The sequence below is a fragment of the Dermacentor andersoni genome, chromosome 4 (assembly GCF_023375885.2).
Source record: "Dermacentor andersoni chromosome 4, qqDerAnde1_hic_scaffold, whole genome shotgun sequence".
NCBI lineage: Eukaryota > Metazoa > Arthropoda > Arachnida > Ixodida > Ixodidae > Dermacentor > Dermacentor andersoni.
In genome coordinates, this window is record NC_092817.1 from 53,230,296 (window position 1) to 53,251,356 (window position 21,061).

General features: G+C 45.0%; 1 protein-coding gene across 6 annotated transcripts in view; it reads right to left on the reverse strand.

The window, feature by feature from the left end:
• Positions 1-16,897, reverse strand: part of LOC126537167 (beta-1,4-galactosyltransferase 4-like) — a 41,677-nt gene extending 24,780 nt beyond the window's left edge. For 2 of the 6 annotated variants that reach the window (XM_072287836.1, XM_055073765.2), the window contains exons 1-4: positions 16,393-16,894; positions 12,165-12,505; positions 5,059-5,181; positions 577-672 (exon numbers count right to left, since the gene is read on the reverse strand). In XM_072287836.1, the coding sequence (XP_072143937.1) occupies positions 577-672; positions 5,059-5,181; positions 12,165-12,505; positions 16,393-16,680 (848 nt within the window). In that variant the 5' untranslated portion in view covers positions 16,681-16,894. Of the gene's footprint in view, positions 1-576; positions 673-5,058; positions 5,182-8,952; positions 9,141-10,193; positions 10,427-12,164; positions 12,506-16,392 lie in introns of those variants that run through there. The other 4 variants (XM_050184345.3, XM_072287837.1, XM_072287835.1 and 1 more) reach the window with 4 other exon arrangements.
• Between the last annotated feature and the right edge of the window lie 4,164 nt (positions 16,898-21,061).

The following is a 21,061-nucleotide window of genomic DNA, read 5'->3' on the forward strand; positions in this document are numbered from 1 at the left end:
TTTAATTAGCTTGTGGCACATGTTGCAATTTACAAATTCTAGCCGGGAAGTTCGCAAGGTGGATCCACTCGGAATGACTTCTCAAGATGGCACAAGTTTTCAGATATTAATTCCCAAAATTTGCTGAGAAATGCATTGGCATTCCAGCTACTTTTGGGCTTCAGTGCATAAAACGACGTTTTGTTAAGAAAGTAAGCGGAACGGCAGTGCATTTTTACCGCAAATTTGACAGCGCCTATCTCGAAAATTGTGTCATTTACACAATTCTTTTTAAGTGAATATGCCTTGCGGTCTCGCCCGCTAGTATTTTCAAATCGCAATCTGTGCCATAAGGTTATTAGTTAAAAGCTTAATTATTGGATTGTTTGTTACTTAGTCGATTACGCATGTTAATCTTTTGTGGAACTAATATTCACCACGCAGAGTAGACCGGCTCATGGACTAGAAGTTTACTATGTGCCATAGGCAACACAAAAAAAGCAGTTTTTGAGAAAGTGTTCGAAGAAACGTCCGGTATGTCTCTCGGCTCGGCTGTGATCACTCTGTAATCTGCAGTGAGTGCAGCGCATACGTTACCTTGACTCGCTCTGCTTTTGATTTTCGTGCTTCATGGCGATGTAGCGGCCGATGCTGCAGTTGGCGTGCACAAGCTTGTAGCCGCTGTAGCGCACCCTGCAGTCGTTACGAAATTTCCACTTACATCGAACGGCCGACTAAAACGGCGCGTGTACTCAAACTAAACCACTTCCGAAAACTTTAGGACGAAACAATGCAAAATTCGTTTCCAACTTCTCGGATCAGGCTATATGGAGCAAGCATTTAAAGAACGCGCTCAGGCAGACCTCTGTCAGCGCTATATCAATCTTTAGTGAGCAGCCGTTTTTTTTTTTTTTAACGCGTTAATATTTTTATCAAGGCGTTATCGTTCTACAGTAACCGACACCACGTGCCACAGACTTCGCATGCGCGCAGTTGGGGGATGTGGTAGCGATAACTGTATAACGGTAACGCTGGGATAAAAGAGAGTTTCAGCAGAGCGTTTACGGTCCGTTCCGCTCAGACCGGCCTATCACAACAATTGGCAGGCAGCCGCTCAGCAAAACGCTACTGGGAACACTGACGCGCGTGCGCACAGCACACATAGCGGCAGCGGAACGTGGGACGCTGGCCACGTTCCGATAGGAAACTGATTTAGCGGTGCGTCAGGGAGCGTGTAGTTGCTTTCTTAATCGTTTTACCGCCAAGCTGAGAGCACGTCAGTGGCATCTCTGGAAGGCGCTCTTGTTAGATAAGCGAAATCAATGCATTCTGTGCAGCCACCGGCGCGCGTGAAACGTGTGCGGAGCGGAGCGCAAGCAAACGCTCTGCTAAAACTGTCTATTCATACTCTAGTCGTATACGTACGAGTTACATCTATCTATGTTCGCCTGCGCAGGTTGGGTAGTGAAACTCAGGGAAGCGTCCAGAATATTGCAACGACAAATATACAAACAGAAGGAAACCGAAAATTAACTTCGCGTTACTGAAATATTTTACCGCCCGTGGTAGCCCAGTGGCTACTGCGCGTTGCGCTGCTCAACTCGAGGTCGTCGCGGGTTCGATCCCGCTCGCGGTGGTCACATTTCAATGAGAGCGAAATGCAAAAAAAAAAAAAAAAACGCTCTCGTACTTAGATTCAGGTGCCACGTAAAGAAGTCCGGGTGTGGTCTAAACTAATCCGGATTCCCCCCTATACGGGGTCATTTACTTTAATACGTAAAATTTAGCGGAAACCTTTACACTTTATTAATGCTTGTCGATCACGTGGTCCCTATAGTTGTGCGAGAGCAAAAGAGCAAAGCTTGTACGTCCGGCCGCTTCGCTCATGTGACTCAAACTGGCCGTCCCAGATGACTCTGGTAAGCGCCGCGCCAACAGTGGGAGCCTCGCCGAGAAGTCTTACGAGAGAGTAGCATAGGATGCGCAGTAAACTTCGGAAGAAAACAAAAAGCAAGTGAAACGATAAAAGGTCCAGTCAGGGGCAATGCAACGGTGAAAAGATTTAGTGAATTAAATAATGACGCGGTTGCGGGCGCAACTTATAATGCTGCTATATATAATTTAGGGAGAACTGGAAAACCGGCGGATGACCTGCCAATGTGTGGGCCTAGCCGGCAGCCGGCAGTGGGACAGAGACACCGGCTGTGCTTTTCACAGTATACCGAGCCGCTTGACGAATCCTGCCGTGGTATAGTCCGGATCATACATCCTCTGCGATGTGCGGCCACATTGTGTAGAAAGGCTAGGTTGAACTTATGATGAGCTTTTTCTGAAATGGTTCCTCATTCACTTTCACAATATGATCTCTATTGTCTATTATTCACTTATAAAGGTTGTGATAGCTATGTAGATTTCATGCGAAAATATCCGCAACTGTGATAATGCGTACACGATCGTTTCAGTGGAGTCCTTCCTCATCATCTTAACGTACTCGATGCCCGTCGCACAATGCCATACGTATTTTTACTTGTTTCAACTGGAGTGAGTCACGGAGACCAAGTGTATGCTATATTTATGTACAGTATGTCCCACGTAACTTGAGCCAAACATTCAAAATATGGAAGGCGGACCAATATGCAGCAACGACAGCCTGTGAAAGACTAACAGAAATAAATCTTCCATTCAAGGACTGCGTCCGGGTAGTCCGCACTGCGATCACCTCAACGTTGCAAAGGGATTGAGACTGTCAAGTTAACAACAAACTACCAAATAGTATAAAGCCCATACTGCATAAGTGGAAGACATCATACCACCAGGAACATTTCATGAAGTTATCCCATGTCGCGTTCGTGTTGGATACACACACCTCACATATAACTTTTTCATCGAAAAATGAAGAACAAGCGGTTTATAATCAATGCCAAGAAACTCTAACTATGAATCAAATTGTACTAACATGTCCGGCGTTGGAGGAAGAAAGACACAAATATTTTTATGAACCTTACAAAACATTAACACCAGTTCATCGCTCCCTGATCCCATAGCTGAAAACGCACTTGTATCTTTATACGGTATTTTTGAGTTTCTAGTAGAAGCAGGTTTCTTAAACAAACCCTAAAGTAATCATTTTTGTTGCAATCATTTTCATCAAATTACATATCCTTATCTTGTGCATGGCGCATCATAGCCGTAGTTGCTTTCGCTCCATAAAACCATACAAACTAACATTACAAATACACAGATGCTACGTAGCTGAACAGAACCGAGGTAAAGTTGTGTGTCGTCTCTTGGAGATACTCAAATTGTTTTTTTCGTTACACATAATGAGATAATTAGTCTTAAATAATTATTCAACTGCTCAAATACTGTAATTAAATGAAAAGTGTCAATGAGAAAATTGTAGAGCAACATGAACAACTCCCGACACAGCTTTCTGTTGCTCATTACTTGCTACTTAAAAGTATTTTTCCGAGCGTGAAAGAAGCCCGCAAATATTCGCGAAACTGCCGCGCGACTGGTCGCTTGAGGCACTTTGCGTGTATTCGCTGGCTTCTTTCACGCTCGGAAAAATTAGTAAATTGAGGGCGCGAATTTTTCACACAAGAAAATCTTATTTGTCTTTTAAAACCAGCGATTCAGTTAGTTTCACTGTGCTGTGTCTCGCGTAATTATTTTCTTGTGCGTAATAAATAAATCGCGCGAAATATGAAAATAGCTGCATGATCAAACGCGACCGCGCGCCCCGACACCAGCGGTGCCAGGCGCTACTCGGAAGAATTAATTATATACGCGCAAAGTGCCTGGAGCGGCCAGTCGTGCGTCGAATTCGCATGTATTCGCGGGCTTTTCTCACGCTCGAAAAAACTTTTACGTAGCACGTGTTGAGCAACAGAAAGCTACATCGGGAGCTTTTCATGTTGGTCTACAATTCTCCCGTTGACACTTTTCATGTAACTATAATATTTCAGAAGCTGATTAATTCAGTAAGACTAATTATGTAATTAGGTGGAATGCAAAAAATAATTCGAGCATTTCCAAGCTACAGCAGACTACGTTCCCTTGGTTCTCTCCAGCTACGTGGCATTTTGCATATCTTTAAATATTTATGCATGATATTTGGGACACCCTGTATATACCAAGATACGGCGAGAGGGGCACTGAATTCGTCGGCACGGAAACATGGAACGAAATACCAATCGAAATAAAGGCTGCCAGCAATAAAACTAAAATGTGAATTGCCATATCTATCTCGCTCAACAATCTGGCTTTATGAACAACATTAATTTTTGTTTTGGAATTTTCTTTCCCAAATGCGTAACAAAAACGTGTATAGTTCGTCAATGTATGTGCAGCTTAATTATATGCGAATGGTTTGCTTTCATAATGGCAAATAGAATTCATTCGTATAGGTTGACGCATCCAATCGCATGACGTATAACCTACTTTGGACCAGCCTCCAGCCACTTAGGCTATCGGTCAAATTACTCTATCAGTCTTACCTATACAACTGAGTAAAGCTGCCTGTCAATATACGCAAATATTCAGTTAACTTGAATGAATTTCTCCTAGGTGGCGGTTGCTATCGGATGAAATAATCGACGGACATAGGACACTAAGAGCGACAATGGTGACCATTCTGTACTGAAGACAAATGAGTGTCATGCACGTGGAGACGGTCGCATTCCACCATAACCTTCAGTTAGCGGTAACTGCGCAAAATATCTGCACATTATTTACTATATCCCGACGCAAAGCGGCTACAATGTTTAATAAGAAAAATGTTCGACCGGCAAACGAGATGAGTGTGCGATTGTGAGTGCGATTGCAGTCAAGTTCCAATCATGGCTATTTAGCCCCGCTGAACATGCAGCCTGTGCCGGGTCAATAAACTCATTGATTGATTGATTGATTGATTGATTGATTGATTGATTGATTGATTGATTGATTGATTGATTGATTGATTGATTGATTGATTTGGTCCTCTTTAATAACATCACAATCTGCCACGTGAGGTTACTGCGCGCTCGTTCTCGCGCAAAAACCTCGTGGCGGTGGTTGCGGCGACGCCGCGCAGCTTACCTCACCGACATGTCGTCGTCCTCTCCTCCCCAACCCCAGAATACGTTGGAGAAGCCGTTGACCTTCTCCATGTGCTCCTGCCTCAACGCGCTCACACCACCGAATATGGTGGGGTAGGACGGCCTGTCAAGGGAGAAAACCGTAGAGTTGGGGTGGTGAGAACAGGGAAAACGTGCAGATTGCAAGAGCGTCAGGCTTATATAAAGGAACACCAAAGTAAAAGCCAGTGCATTCTATACCAGTATCAACCTACGCGATTGAAACACTGAGGATAATAAGCCGTAGAGAAGAAATCAAGGACAGCCCAACGAGTGGTGGAACAGAAAAACGCTGGGCGCAACGTGTGGGTGAAGTTTGTCCAGAATTAGGGCCAATCGTGAAGAGGTACTGCACCCATGACAGAGCTTCACATGGGAAGCTTTCATAGCGAACCAATGTACTTAACCCGATAACCTTTTTCTCCTTATCCGATTCTCCAAATAGGCGTCGAGTAATGATTTAAACGTAATATTCTCTCTAAACATAGGAGTATTAACTACAACCTCAGGAAACAGGAACACGGCCGTATGGATTACAGTGCAAGAATTCTATTCTATATGAAATTAAGAGGAAGGGGTAATGAAGCCATGGATTGGTTATGTGATACCTAGGTCAAATTAGAGTGACCTGATGGCTGTCAATTATGGAGTGTAGTTGCAGCAGGTGACAAAAAATTGCGGCTTCATAGGATTCGAAAATTTGCTACCGTATGATGGAGTCCACTGAAATGTGCAGCAGTGTTGAAGATCTGCATAAGCGTCAAGCTGTCCTGCTAGCACAACCTATAGAGCAGGGCATTCAAAAGGAAAAAACATGTGCGCTGGGCCTTAGCATAGAACATTGGACGAGCTGGTGAACGTTAATGGTGGTATGGGAATAGTACACAAACGAAAACAGAAGGCACGTAAAGCAGGACGTGCGCCGATTCTCAGCTGATCATTTTATTACAAAAAGTAAATGCAAATTGTGCTGTTTTACTTCTACGTCTGCACGGTGGATTACGCCGAAGTGAAGCACTCCGCGAGACAGTTTTGATTCAGGGTTCCTTAACGTGCACCTAAATCTAGATACCCAGGCTTTCTTGATTTCCTCCCCCGGCCCCCGTCCCCATTGTTCATTTTTATTGGAAAGAAGCGAATGTATTTACCGAATGAAAAAAAAAATTCAAGAATAGTTCACGAACACAGCTTTGCTTCGGGGTTCCTTAACGTGCACCTAAATCTAGATACCCAGGCGTTCTTGATTTCCTCCCCCGCCCCCCATACCCATTGTTCGTTTTTATTGGAAAGAAGCGAATGTATTTACCGAATGAAAAAAAATGCAAGAATAGTTCACGAACACACCTTTGCGTCAACGTGAACTCGTGACACACTACATCTCTTCTTAAGATACTCTCATTGTTTCCCAGTAGAAGCAATAGCCGCTTGACTGACGCGATTATCCCCTTTCCTTCTAATACTGAAGGCTTCAATGACCATTGTGAACTTGACTGTATACAGACAACATACCCAGGTCACAGAGGGCTGGGCTTCACTCACGCATACGAAAATGTGCAGCGAGATTGGAACCATTTGAAGCGGAGAGGAAACGCCTGTGCTCCTTCAATGTCATGTTTACACATCTTCCGCTGTGTCATGTGAATGGCTTGCTGCCCGTCAAGGGCTACGGATACGCGACGCCGCGGCTTCACACGATATCAATTTGGAAGCTTGGCACACACCGCAAGTCACTCCGTGTACTCCTACCCGCATTCTCGCATCATTTGCTTCTTGACCTTTGCGTTTTGTCGGTCGCAGGACAGCGCGAAGCGCTTCGTGAAGTTTTTTTTTTTTTTTTTTTTTTTCTGCCGTGGGGGAATTTATGCGGGTAATCTATGTGAGCACACACTTCTGTCTTGTCATGTTGTTGCTTCTCTTTCGTCAGTTTGAGATTTCCATTTCGCAGAGCATGATCGCATTTTTCGAAGTTCGTATAGCGAGTTCGAAAGGCTGCCTGGCGTAATCTTTGCATTTGCTCATCGGAGCTGTCCTATGCATACCGTCGCTACGTGACCTCAGTGGCACCGAAAAAAAAAAGCTACATGACCTCAGTGGTGCCGAACAAAAAGCCCGTGATTATCTTAGAGTGACTCCGTCGTCGTCAAGTTAAGCAACGACTTCTACGATCGTAATATGATGTCCTCAGCACAAATATGAAAATGAAAATTCGATGGTAAAGACATCAAGCTGGTTATTTCTTTCCTGTAACACTTTAGTCATGAGCGACAAGCCCCATCTCGCTCTCTCGAAACACTTTAGTTGTTTTTTCGAGAGTGACATCTAATATCAGATGCATTGCACACCAATTAATTGCGTGTCGAGAGTGCGGAACGGGTTTGCAGTTCCGGGATGAAGTGTTAAAGGAAAAGTAAGTCCAGTTTCCTGACGCGACGCAAGGATTTTTCACCTTGACATGTGTGATCGCACTATCGTCCAAGTTGGTTGAGCGGTTTGTTACCTTCACGTCGAGTCACTCTGAGATCGTCAAACGCGGTATAGCTTTCCCCCGTATTCGTCCGGTGCTCAGTCGCACAAGTGAACACGTTGCGCAGGTAGGCTTTCCAGCACGTTTCATAGCTCGAAGCAGCGAAAAAAAAAAAAAAAAAGAGGCCAAGTCTGTGAAACTTAATTCTCAAACCGAGGAAAGATGGCAACAACCTGTCAAGCAAAAAGTGTGTCCTATGATACTTTATACGCGCACTCATCCTCCCAGGACCTTAAAAAAAACTTCGAAAGGTGCCGTGACACTAAACTCTCGTTTTCTTCATCTGATAAGCTGTCGTGTACATACTTGCTCGAAAGACAACAAGCGATGTGAGAATGCGGACAGGGGCGTATATAGAGTACACCATGCAAAGCCGGTATAAATTTTACGTGCATCGATTGTCGCGGTTGACGTGCGGAAAGTCATCAATGGGCAAGAATGGACGACGTGCAAATATGAAATTAAGTGAGCACTGTCGTTCGCTCTGTCTCATATACGTCTCACCTCACTGCGCGTTGGCCTACGTGTTGGTGTAGCCTAGTCTTTTTTGGCACGGGCATGTTGTCATGGCTATAGCCCATAATATAACTTTCCACCTCAAAACAAAAGCTAGAGGATATATATTCGTCAGTCAGGCGTCGACTGGCACCGACACACGTAGCGAGTCCAATCGTACTGATGCGCAGTCACGTTCCTGATACCTCTTTTTTTTCTTTTTTGTCTACTCATTGATTTTTTATGTAAATAGGTTCCCATAAACGTCCAATATGATGATTAAATTTGACATATCGCGCATGGCATGTCCTGCTTCTCTCGCCTAATGTATTTGTTTGTGTTGCGCTACGTCACCACCATGCTTTAGGCAGTTCACTTATGACTTTCTGGCGTTTTTTTTCTGTTAGGTAGCAGAGATAGGTAATACAGTGCAGTAGTACTACCGTGAATGTGTATGGGAGCGCGATCAAATGCGCTAGTGGCGACACACTGTGACGCTGCGCTTGACCAAATCGTGCAAAGCTCTTCCCTCTATGACCGAGGGTATGCCCCACTTGTCCGTTATGTGCAGACGTGCCGGCAGGGGGCAGGGTCACCACATAGGCAATGTTGTGTCTCTTTTTTCTTCTTCTTTCTAGGTAGAGTCGTGCAACGCAGAAACACGACAGCGCCACCTCTAAAGGGTTATGGTTGATCACGTGTGTCACGAGGTATCGCCACCAGCCAGCACTGGTGCTGTCGCATACGTCTACGCTAACAAATACCCGTCGTGCTAAAGTTCTCTTATGTCAGTGCCACATCGTCTGCGAAGAGAGGAATGGGGCTGAAACGACGCACTTGTATTCGTAGATGTCCAGACAGCGGGAAATATGGTATGGGTTCTCCTGGCACGCGTAGATGCTCCGGTCGTTCTCTGGTATCAGGTCCACGTCGTGGAAGATGAAGCAGTTGTAGTCGTGCATCGTCTTGGACACCTCGTAGCCGACGTTGAGCAGTTTGGCTCGGTTGAAGTCCCCGTCGCCACTCTGCACCAATGATGCAGCCAGCATTTATTCACTTTTTTTTTTTTTCAGGGTGAACGGAGAAACGTATATCGGGCTCTCGTTGGATGAAGTGAGATGAGAGAAATGAGCCGTTATCGCTTCTCAGTTGCACTCGTATCAAACACCACAGACGACGCTTGACATGTTCTTATTCTCAAACGATCGCATACAACCATAGTCATTTTCTTGCATATGAAGTCTGATCGAACGCCTTCCTCACCACCCAAAACCTTCTCTGACTTCACCTTCGCACTATACCGGAAACCTGCGTTCTTAAGTATTTTGTCATACACAGGGCGCAGTTCCAAATTATGCCGTCATAGACGCAACGGACGCCTAAAAGCGTATATTATTCCTGCCTCCTTCCCAGTTTTCAAAAGGACATAATTAGTTGCCTCAGGCTTTTCAATAGCTGGCGATGGGCCTTCTTTCGGCTACTGGATCAACGGTCATTTGGTAAACTAAGTGCGCAACTTAGCCCGCTGAGTTAGGCGGTAATGTCCGCATGTCCCCGAGTTGACCGTGAAACAGAGTTTCCACGAAAATTTCCATGGCGGCAGCTACATTTCTAAGTCTAAAAAAAACTTTCGCCTGTGCTTCGCAGGCTCGTTTAATGCATGTCGCTCAATGCATTATTAAAATGACGAGGTAGTGAATGGACGAATATCTTGTACGCCGTGCACATGAAGTAGAAGGATGATATCCGTAGCCTACTGCGATTTTACGACATGATCAAACATTGCTTTAGAGCAAACCGCTGAAAAAAGAGCTCACGCAACCTTTTACTTGAAAACTTGACCTGCCAGAGCATCCGTAAAATTCTTACGATGTATCTTTTGCACATAACACCCTTTTGGAACCCTGAAGCAATAGAAAGGTATACTAAGGCTGTACTAAGGGGGTTCTGCTAACGAACACGCCCACTCTTGAAAATTGCAAAATGGTAAGCAACAGGAATACTGTTTCGATAACCTATACACACCCACAAGAGTGCCTTCTTTCTGTTCTATCGTTTCTTTCTTGTTCTTTGCGTACCTGTTCGATAATGTAGATGCCGTAGTCGAGCTCCTGTTTGCGCAGGAACTGGTGCATGTGGTGCAGAAAGACGCGCAGGTTCCTAAGCCGGTCCCGGTAAGGCACTATGACGGCTACGCGGTGGCGCGCCAAGCAATGACTCGGCCACCAGCGGCCTCCTGGCTTGACGTGGAGGAAAGCGGGCTCCAGCAGTTTCAACTCGGGCACCACTGTCGCGACGGGGACCAGGCCTACTGCGGTGCGCCAGTGAACGGTTGTAGACGAGAGGGCTATAACGCAGGACGTTGCAACGAGGGCCGCGAGCGCCAGAGCTTCCGATGAGATAGCATGTTTGCAATCGTTGCACTGGTCTAGCTTCCCACGTGAATTCGTGAAAATTTCGCGTAATTCCGTAGCGATCCGTCTGGGTGTATTGAGTTCCAAACATCCCCATCAATTGCTGTGCGGGTGCCGCGACGCAACCATTCGAAGTTTCTTAAGCAAATTCTGCCGTGGAACACAAAATTAATACAACACTTCAGAGGCCGTTTTCTGAAACGATCCTTTTCGGCGATAATGTCGCCTCGGTCACGCCTTCGCCATCTCTGCGCACTGATTGGCTGTTTTAGGAAAATCGGATGAGCTACGTCACCCAATTTTGCTCAACCAGCCAACCAGCGCGTGCCTGTCGGCGAAACTATCGCCGAGGCGATAGTATGGCCGAAGTGGATCGTTTCGGAATACAGCCCCACATATGAGTAGAACAGCGCACGTTTTCTTGTTAGAGAGAGAGAGAGAGAGAATAAAGGCGAGCAATTAAAGAAAAGGAAAAATAGCAGAGAACTGGCAGTAGCCTCGAAGTCTGCGTGGTTGAAATCGAGCACAATATCAAAGTTATATATAACGGCGGCGCATAGCGAACCAATTGGAAGCCGATATCAAAACCCGGGGCGGCTTGCAGGAACATCTAATAACGAAAATAATAACGAATGTAAGAACGTGTTCTTAAATGTTGCATAGACAACGCCTAGACAGCACAAGAACGCGATCTTAAATTCGTTATTATTATCGTTAATAAATGTTCATGCAAGCCGCCCCAGTTCCGCAATTAAAGGAACAATGCATTAAGAGTGTTACAGCATTGGGGGCGCCAGCGAGAGCGAAAGGGTATTTATTTATTTAAAGTTGCGGCAGGCGGTCTTCGTCGAGACGTCCAGTTTTGGTTATTGCTTACAGTAGTTGCAAACGAATATTACGTTCTGTCTCGCGAGCCGCTTGAAAAATTGTCCACTCCCGTGAAGCAACCTCCACAGGCGATATAGCTTGCGGCTGGAGCGTTCCGACGCGCCTCAGAACTTGTTGTGCGTGCAGGAGCACGTATCCTCCTTGGCGGCAATTACAACGAAGATTGACACCTGGGTAGCGCGACACGGACCACTACTTCGTGGAGGAGCAACTCACAGTGGCGGATGCTCATGCAGAGTTACTGTATATTGTTCCCGCACCCTGCGCGAGCCATATACCGCAACTCTACATGATGCTCACACCGGCAAGCGCCACCTCCTCGACGACACATGAAAATGTCTCGCGATTGGTGGCGTTCCCTCGCACAACCATCGTCATGTCACACAAATGCGAGCGCGTTTCGACGTCCTGCTGCGGCGCCTCTCATTGATACGGCAGCTTTGCGACTGCAGTCCGGGAGCTGAAAGAATCGAGCAGCTATAGCGACACATCCGAAACGGTCGCTTGTCGACCAACGCGACTCTCGCTTCGCGACCGACTTGGTCGCACGACTTCCGCGACTCGCCGTTGTCACTGCCGTTTAAAAGTGGCTGAACTGCTTTGCTGTTATCATTAGAGAACGGTAAATGACCCCAGATCACCGTCCCTCAGACACTGAGCACGGCCACAAGCGACGCTTCGACGCAGTGGTGGTTCTCGTCACAAAAATGCGCAGTACGTGAGACAGGCTTATTTTTTCTCGCTTACTGAGATGTTCCGGCTCCTCCTGGCAAAGCGTTCGCGGAGCAGCTAAACCGGCGTGGTCGTAAGATGTGTAAGCGGGACCAAGAACGTTGCGGCCGATCTCCAAGGGGCCGGCGTGAGTGCCGGCCGTGGTCGTCGTCGTCGTCGTGGTTTTCGCGGTCGCATCCCGGCTGGCTCCGCTCGGGGCCTGCTGGCGCGGCGCGGCGGCTGACGGTTGCTCGAACCGCGCCTGGAGGAACACTTCCACCAAGGGGGCGGCCGCCACCAAGAGCATGAGGAGCAGGAACGCCACTCCTCCACACCTCGCAACGAGCCACGCTTTGATCGCGGGAAAGAAGGAACGCCTGAAAGGGAACCAAAGCAGAAACACCCGGCGCGTGGAAATCCTTTGATCCGAGTCTGCAGCAGAAAAAAAAAAAAACATCTTGATTTGGTCTATACTGTGAGTACTTAGTTTTTCGTTTCAACAACGAGAGAGAGATAGAGAGAGAAATTGGAAAGGCTCGGAGATTAAACAGACGAGAATACCGGGTTTTCTACCCTGCAGTGAAAATAAGATGAAAGAGGGAATGTGGACCAGGGACGAGCACAACACCTGACGAATATGGCGCAATTCGGCCTGTTCAAGCGAATTACCGGCAGAGGTAATTACTTTGATGATAAATCGCAATGTGCAGGTAGCTAAATAGGAATATCCGCTACTTAACTTTTTCGATAGGTCACTATAAAGTAACTGCAAAAAGAAAAATAAATCAAGGACACCTAAGCATTTACGAGTTGTCAATGTGAAAGCATCAATGTACAATTGAACGCCGCCGAACGGTACATGAACTCCTCGCGGGCAAACGAACGCGTAGAGACGCTTGGCGCGTTTTGATTTGAAATTACCGAGGTGCAGAGTGCAGGCGAGAGCTCGCGCAAGGAACACGAGGAACACGCACATAACGCAGGCTTCCGAGAGCGAGCGTGACGTAGCGTCGCGGAGATACCCTCTTCCCTCACGTAACACCTGGCGCGCTGGCGTTCTTTCGCCTTGAGTTCTCGAGTTTCGCCCGCTCAGCTCTCTGCCCCGTCGAGTCGCGCTCGTGTCATGGCGTCGCAGCCAATGCTACGTCCTCCGGACGCCGGCTTTTCACTCAATAATGAGTCATTTGACGCTTTTGCATCAAAAGTCGGACATTAGGGAAGGCACGTCTGCTTGACATAAATCCTAATATTAGCATAGTTTTCGAGATACCCGTTCATAAATATTCCAGTTAAGATCTTCTTAAACCGCCGGCCGGATGTTTTTGGAAAACTTAGGAAAAGGCAATCCTGGTGGCCTGCGAACCCGGATGTTAGAAACGATAAAGAACCTTCGCCATCTTGCACGCGCCATTGCACCCGAGTTGGCGTCTCTGCCGCCCTACGGTGACACTACAGTTGTCTCCCCTGGCGTTCGGCAATGTGTCCACAAGTCTTTACAACAGTAATGGGAGAGTGGCTCGGCGTAAGCAAGAAGGCCGTATCAGCTAATGGCCGAACCAAGAAGGTTAATAATTTGAAGCTCGACATTTCGGCACTCAGTGAATTTGTCCAAGTGAGGAGTTTTTTTTCGAAATGAGCCAAATCCACAAACCGAAACTGGGTCAGATAAAACGGTAATGACAAGAAAAACTAGGCAACTTTCTCATAGAAAAATCGTTGCAACGAAATGGGTCAAATAACGCCAGGCGAACGTGTTCGCAGATCGTATTTCGTATCGAAATTGAGCCAGATCCAGCTGTTGCACGGATCAAAATGAGCCAAATCCATTTGCCCAATAGGAGAGCGCTTTTGGCATGACGTCATTTAGCCATCGCTGCCTCCTTGTCAGTTCCCGCCAAGGAGTTGGTTCCCGCCTGACAGCTCAGAGTGTTTCGTTCGTGTTTTCGCGAGTTCTTCGCTTTTCTGATATCGTTGTTCATGGATTCGGATGGCAATGAAGAGATCGGCGAAAGATCTATCCCTAGACGTCGACGGCGAAGTGACAAAAAGCCGCATCACCACCGTAAAAGCAAGAATGCGCCGTTGCCAAAATGTAAACACGCGAAAAAGACTCTCAGGTGTGCGCTTGTGACAGAAGCATCCACTAAACGTTTCAAGGAGAAGTTTTACGAACTGTGTAGCGTGGAACAAAAGGCGTTCGTTTTGATGTACTGCACGCCAACAGCCGTAAAACGTAGGAGAGGAAAAGAAGCGGAACCTCGTCGGAGCCTTGCTGTTGTTTACAAGGTACGGATAGAAAATGGCCAAGAGATTCGTGTTTGTCGCGATATGTTTTGCGCAGTGCTTGATATTAGTCACAGCACAGTTACTCGCTATATAAAGCACAAGCATGAAAAAGGTGAAGTGAAAGCCGACAGTCGTGGAGGTGACCAGAAGATCAAGCGCTACGGTCGAAAGCGATCAGCTGTTGTGGGTTTCATTAAGCGACTTCGGGCAAGAGAGTCGCACTACAACCGGAAGAAGACAAAGAAGTTATACCTTCCAAGTGAGCTGAAGAGCATCCGAAACCTGTGGCAGATTTATAACCAACAAGCACCCGAAGATGTGAGGGTGAAGTATGGCTTCTTTCACCACATTTTTCGAGCGACGTTCAATCTTTCGTTCAGAACACCGAGGACAGACGTTTGCTCTGTGTGCCTGAAAAATGCGTATGAGATGAAAACTTGTGGAGATGTTTCACAGAAGCAGCGTGTCATAACAGAGCAACGTGTACACAAGTTGAAGTATAAGGCTTTTTATTCCCTGCTGCGTGAGAAGAGGGAAGACTTGAAAACATTCTCATTTGATTGCCAACAAAATCAAGTGCTCCCCAAAGTTCCGGACCAGGAAGCCTACTACAGCCGCCAGCTCTATCAGTACCACCTCTGCGTGGTGGAAAACCAGGCAGATGGATCAATGCCCAAAGAGGCCATCCATTCCTACACATGGAGCGAAGATGAAAGCTCCAAAGGAAGCAACCAAGTAGCCAGTGCGGTACATAATACACTTCGAAGCGCTAACTTCGAAGGAATTAGAGAGGTGCGGTTAGTAGCCGATGGCTGTGCTGGACAAAACAAGAACAGTGCTGTGCTTTGCATGCTTCTTTGGTGGCTCCAGAATGAGGCTCCAGCAGGTGTCTCAGTAGTTTCCCTTGTGTTTCCTGTCACAGGACACAGTTTTTTACCCCCAGACAGGGTATTTGGCAGAATTGAAAAAGATGTTAGACGACACGAAGAAATCCTGAATCCACAAAGCTACCAAAGGATTTTTTCAAATCACGGCACTGTGTTAGAGCTTGGAAAACATTGGCATGCGTACGACTGGAAGGCCTACTGCACGGCGGTGATGAAGTCGACATCCAGCTTGCCGTTCAAGATAACCGAAACGAAGGTCTTCTACATTCAAAGAAATGCAGCTGGTAGGAGTCCTCAGATTAGAGCAGAGCCTCACTATAAAGTTTCTGTGTCAAATTTCGTGTCAGTGCTGAAAAGGGGAAGGTCCCTTGCACAAGCACCCATAAGATGTGCACTGTACGCACACCACGTCAACGAAATGAAAGTCAGAGATGTGACCAGCCTTCTTGTGAAGCATTTCGGAAATTCCTGGCAAGACAATGAAGAGCTTGCGTACTTCGTTAGTGTCTTCAGGCGCGCCCAAGGAAATGATCCTGCGGAAGAATTAGAAGAGAGCTGCTTATGCTGCCAAGAAGACGCACCTGCTCTTCAAGTATAGTTCTATTGTTCTTGAAGCACAGCAAAGCCCTGCTGCCAATGTTGTTATAGCTTTTCTGTCATTATTACATGATGCCATTCTGGAAAGCCAATTTTAATAAAGTTTTCATAACAATACCGCCTAAAATCCAGTGTTTCAATTCAATACGAGCCAAATCCAGAGTTCTCACCCTAATATTGGGCATATCTGCCGCATAATTTTTCATTACTTGTGGTCGTAAACTTGCCCTAGCCGACATGTAAAGCATATCATATAATAGCTTTGCTAGCGTTGCATTTAGGTCCGGTAACAAATGTTTGCTTTTTTCTCAACTTTTGTTTACGTGGTTTTGACCCATTTCGAAAAAAAACTCCTCAAGTGTCTACACGTAAATGAAAACTCGCTTCCGTACATGCTTACGCAAAACAAGGGATGCATTTCTTACACTCTTTTGAAATGGTTATCCTCTAGTTATCTTAACTATCTGTATAGAATGCGCAGCACGCGAACTCACCAGGATCGTTTCAGACGCATCGCCTGTCTTACCATTCGAAAAGGCATACAGGCTACTGAAAGCAGGCTCGCCAAACGCATACGAACGCTTTGGAACGCGAGATGCGCAAGGCTGCTGGGTAAGGAGACGACTGGCGATGATGATAAAGTTGATACTAGCCGCTATAAAGATGACCTCAAAGACAGTGCCGTATACCCACCCATAGGTTTTGCTCAAAACATGGCGTCCATGACGCCCCATCCGGTGCGTGCAGCACGGAAAAGCCTGACCTTGGAAATTGGATTTCATTGCCTTGAAGTAGCCGACGTGAGGGGTGCGATCAAGGAGACATAAATGTGGAACCGATCTCGAAGCTCGTACTTGGACCGTACAGCAGGCACCGCAAGCAGTCAGTGACGTCGTGACTATCTTTTTTTTTTTTTTACGTTACCTAAGAGAGTTCTTTTTTTCGGAAATGGAATGTGAGACCGAAATAAAAGAAAGTGAGAAGAAAAAAACACTGAGAGTGATTGAAAACTTAAGACGGGGATCGAATACGTGCTGTGTGTGAATAAAAGTAATAAAGAAATCTACTCAAAAAGAGCTAGAGAAGGAAACGCATAAAAAAATTTGTCAATTTAGTCCAGCGCAGTAGCGAAGGAAGTCTTCCAAGGCAGTACGTCGTGTATTCATGTGGGTGTGTTCCAGCATAACTGCTCTGTAGGAAAGCTGACATACGTTGGTTGGTTGCGTATAGTTTCATGTTATAATGAGAAACTCTATGGTTGGTTGGTTGCCTGGTTGATCCTACGTAATATGGCGTAACCCACGACGGGGTGCAGTCGATTAAGCTAGTGGTAAAAAAAAGGTAATGCTGTAAAATTAATGAGAAGGTAGATATCACAGCCGTATTAATAGTACTTTAATGCAGAATCACAATAAAAATCTTAATTATATGAACCTTGTTATTATCAATTTAAAATAAATATACTCAAGAGATATTTTTAGTTATATACGATAAGGAAAAAAATTGCGAGTTAGCATCAGAATTTCGAAAAAGTGATAATGATGATGATGGTGGTGAAGATGTCCCTACACTATGGCTCAGACCCACCCTTTGGGATCGGCCAAGGATTGGGCACCTGAACTTTTATATAATATATTAAGAAACTACAAGTAATGCGCAATTGAGCGATCAAAAGTGTCAGATTAACAGTTTTCCTAAACAGAACAATTAATAATAGCAATGCTAGGATTTATCCCAAACATGTCACTAAGAGTACTAAGATTAGAAATATCAAATGTTATTGGTTTTGTTGACTGTATGAAATCACAAACGGCATCAAAAACCTCCATGTGGCTAAAACCCGGTACTGAGGCATCGAAGGTTAGTACTATTTCTGATGTTAAGTTTACCCCAAATTTAGAGCAAGCGCGAATTCAATAAATCTTTCTCTTCGTAATTTCGACCTATCAAAAAGTAATGTTCTATGGATTCTATTTCTAGGCAGTATAGACACAGGGGCGATATCACCAGACCAGCCATGTGTAACTATAGGTTTAATGGGAGGACACGGCAGCGTAATCTGATTATCATTACTTGATGCACCACCACTGGATTTCCCACGGAAATTTTAGGTGCTGAAATTTTGCCCACAATGTTTTAGTTTCAGTGACGTATACGAATTGAAAATTTTCGATATCTAATCGCTGTTATGAGAGCCACTACTGGAAGAGCCGATATTGTCGGTCCACTCAGGGATGCTCGGGCTAACGAATCGACCATTTCATTGAAATGTAATCCGCAGTGACCTGGTACCCATAATAGTTTTACGAGGTTTACCTGTAGAGCGACTAATATTAGGAACATCTTTATGGCTGGTGAATTGGAAGAAGCTGTAAGCGAAATACAGACTGAAGGGGAATCTGTTATAATTACCGCACTGATTGCGTTAAAAAAGGAATTTCCGGCGCGCTAGAATTATTACCAATAGCTCAGCTTCAAAGATAGGGAATGAAATCTGGTAGTCTTAAAGAGAATCATGATGATCATGATCATGATCATGATGACGAAGTAGAAGAAGAAGCCTCAAGTAATGGCACAAACCTACACCCACTTTGGAGGATAGGCCACGTACTGGGTGGTTATATGAGTGAGAAATGAAATAAACTAGTTACTAAAATACTAATAAAAAGGAAAATAAATTAATAATCAAAGATGAGAAGTAAACCAATAACAAATGAAATCAATCAATGTATAATAAGGTAGTCAGCCTTGCTTAGATAGGAATCGTAAATAGTAAAGGATAGACGTAAAAATGAGCAAGTTAAATTTTCAGCCATAATATTAAGAATATTATACCTGTGAATTTGTGTTTTTACGTTAAATTTTCTAAATTTATAATTTATTGAAGAAGAAATAGATCAACCACGAGAAAAGTGAACTATTAATAAGGCAATCTTTTAACTGTCACAGAGGAAATCACAAATGGCTAGGCAAACGTTCCTGTGGCTGTATCCTAATACTGTTGCTTCAAGGGAGAGTATAACAGTACTGCTTAAAGACAGTCCTGGATTTCGAAGTGGAACTTCTAGACATCGTTTTCAATGAGTAGAAAACCGCCGACACGATAATAAAAAATGATCGATGGATTCCGGCTCATTGCAGAGGCAGCATAAGGGGATACCGCCAGACCAGATCTGTGCAAGTAAAAATTAAGTGTTGGATTACGGCAACGGGGCAACCTTGTAAATGATACTTCGAATTGCCGGTTAGGACACCATTGTTGGTTCCAAGAATAATTTCAGTACATAAAATCTGCAGATTTTGCTAATGACAGGGCTTTGTTGTCTTCGGTGAAAGAAGACTGCCTATAAGTGGCTGCAGTGATGTGCGCACTTGCCAGCAGCACAGATATCACCGACCTGTTAAAGAAGCTCTTGCTAAGGAATCGGCTGTTTCATTCATATGAATTGCTCGGTGGCCTGGGACCCATACTAAATGAGCTAAACTTAAATTGGGCGGAGCTAGTGTATAAAACGTGTTCAAAGCTGTCGAAATTGTAGACGCATTAAGTGCGCTGCTTACAGAAAGAGAATCTGTGACGATAACTTTTGTAGTATAAAGGGGTAATTTTCGCAAGACAAGAACTATTGCCAGAAGTTCGAATTGATGTGTAATCTAGTAAGCGAAGTAAGAAAGACCAATCGAGGGATGGTGAGTAGATTCTCACGCCAGCCTTCTCTTCACAGGAAGAGGCATCAGTCGCTATTACATATATTGGGAAATGGGCCAAACAGTCCTGAAAAAGGGCATTCAACTATGTTGGGGGCAGCAATTTTGCGGTATTGGGGAAAAATGTCAGCAAATTCAATTTTGAGCGACAGCCTGGAACTAATCAAACGGAATGATTTCCCTAAGTCGAGCATTGAAAGGTGCAAATTGTGCCTGCGCAAATACAACCTGCAAGGTATGTAACCGTGGTCCCGTGTTAAAAAAAAGATGAACTTGGTTCACTAATAAATGCATATTGTCAACGTAATAGAGGATGATCATAAATTCTTACGTAGGTTTGAACCGTAAGCATGCAGAATCACGTGTAAAGAGTAGGTAGGCGCGCTTTCTGGTATAATACATTATTAGCAATGAATTTAGGAAGGCCTAAAAATAGTCGAAGAGCTTCTCTTTCGAAAAGAAAAAGTGGTCTTATATTATATTTTGCACTTCCAGAGAACAAAACGTAGACAAATTCTAGAATCGGTCGTGCATACATACGGTAAATCACAGTTAGTGTGCGACTTCGCATACCAGAAGGCTGGTTACTAATTATACGTAGCAAACCTACGACGGGTGCCCCTTTCGTTGTAATATTTTCTTTGTGAGAACACAGGTTAAGTTTTCCGTCATATGTGATACCCAAATAATTAAGCGACTCTACCTGTAGAATTGTTCTCTAATCATATAGTAATGATAACTGTATCGGCCCGGAAAGCAGGAAGACAAGGACTGCACTTTTGTTTACGTTTAGTGACAGATGAAGATTGTGAAGCCACGTCTCCAGAGTACAGAGGTATGCTTGCAAATTCAGGTAAAGGGAATGGATGTCTCTCGCTGCCATGAAAAATGCGATGTCGTCTGCCTAGACATACAGATGCATATCCTGGCGCAGTGGAACTGAACTCATTAACAAGTTTGAGTAGTACGGTAGACAAAACAGCCCCTGGGGCACTCCTGTTGTTTGTTTGTACTTTGTAGAAAAAAAAGCCGTTTTGAAAACAATTGATCTATTTTGTTTCTGAAGTATTCGAAAATCCATGCCGTTACATATATAAGAAAATTGGCCAGCCAAGCGAATGCGAGAAAATTGCTAGTACCGCCTTATCGTCGTCCACGGGGGCGTCTGTGGCTATTATGTTATCTGTCGGTACGTGTGCAAGGTAATCTTGCAACTAGTCGTTTAAGAACCTGACTGCGGCGATCTCTTCATCTACTCAGGTGGTTCCAGCCACTAATTTCGTTGTTGTTCCCCCATTTCCGTTTTTCAAGTTCGTTCGCAGTCCTATGTCAATTTCATCGCCTTTATATAATTTCGATTATGTGTATATCAACCTTTATTTTACTTGATTTAGTTCTTCCCACTTAAAGCCACCAATTTTTGTCATGTTCTTTTTCGATGATCGTCTGTCTGCT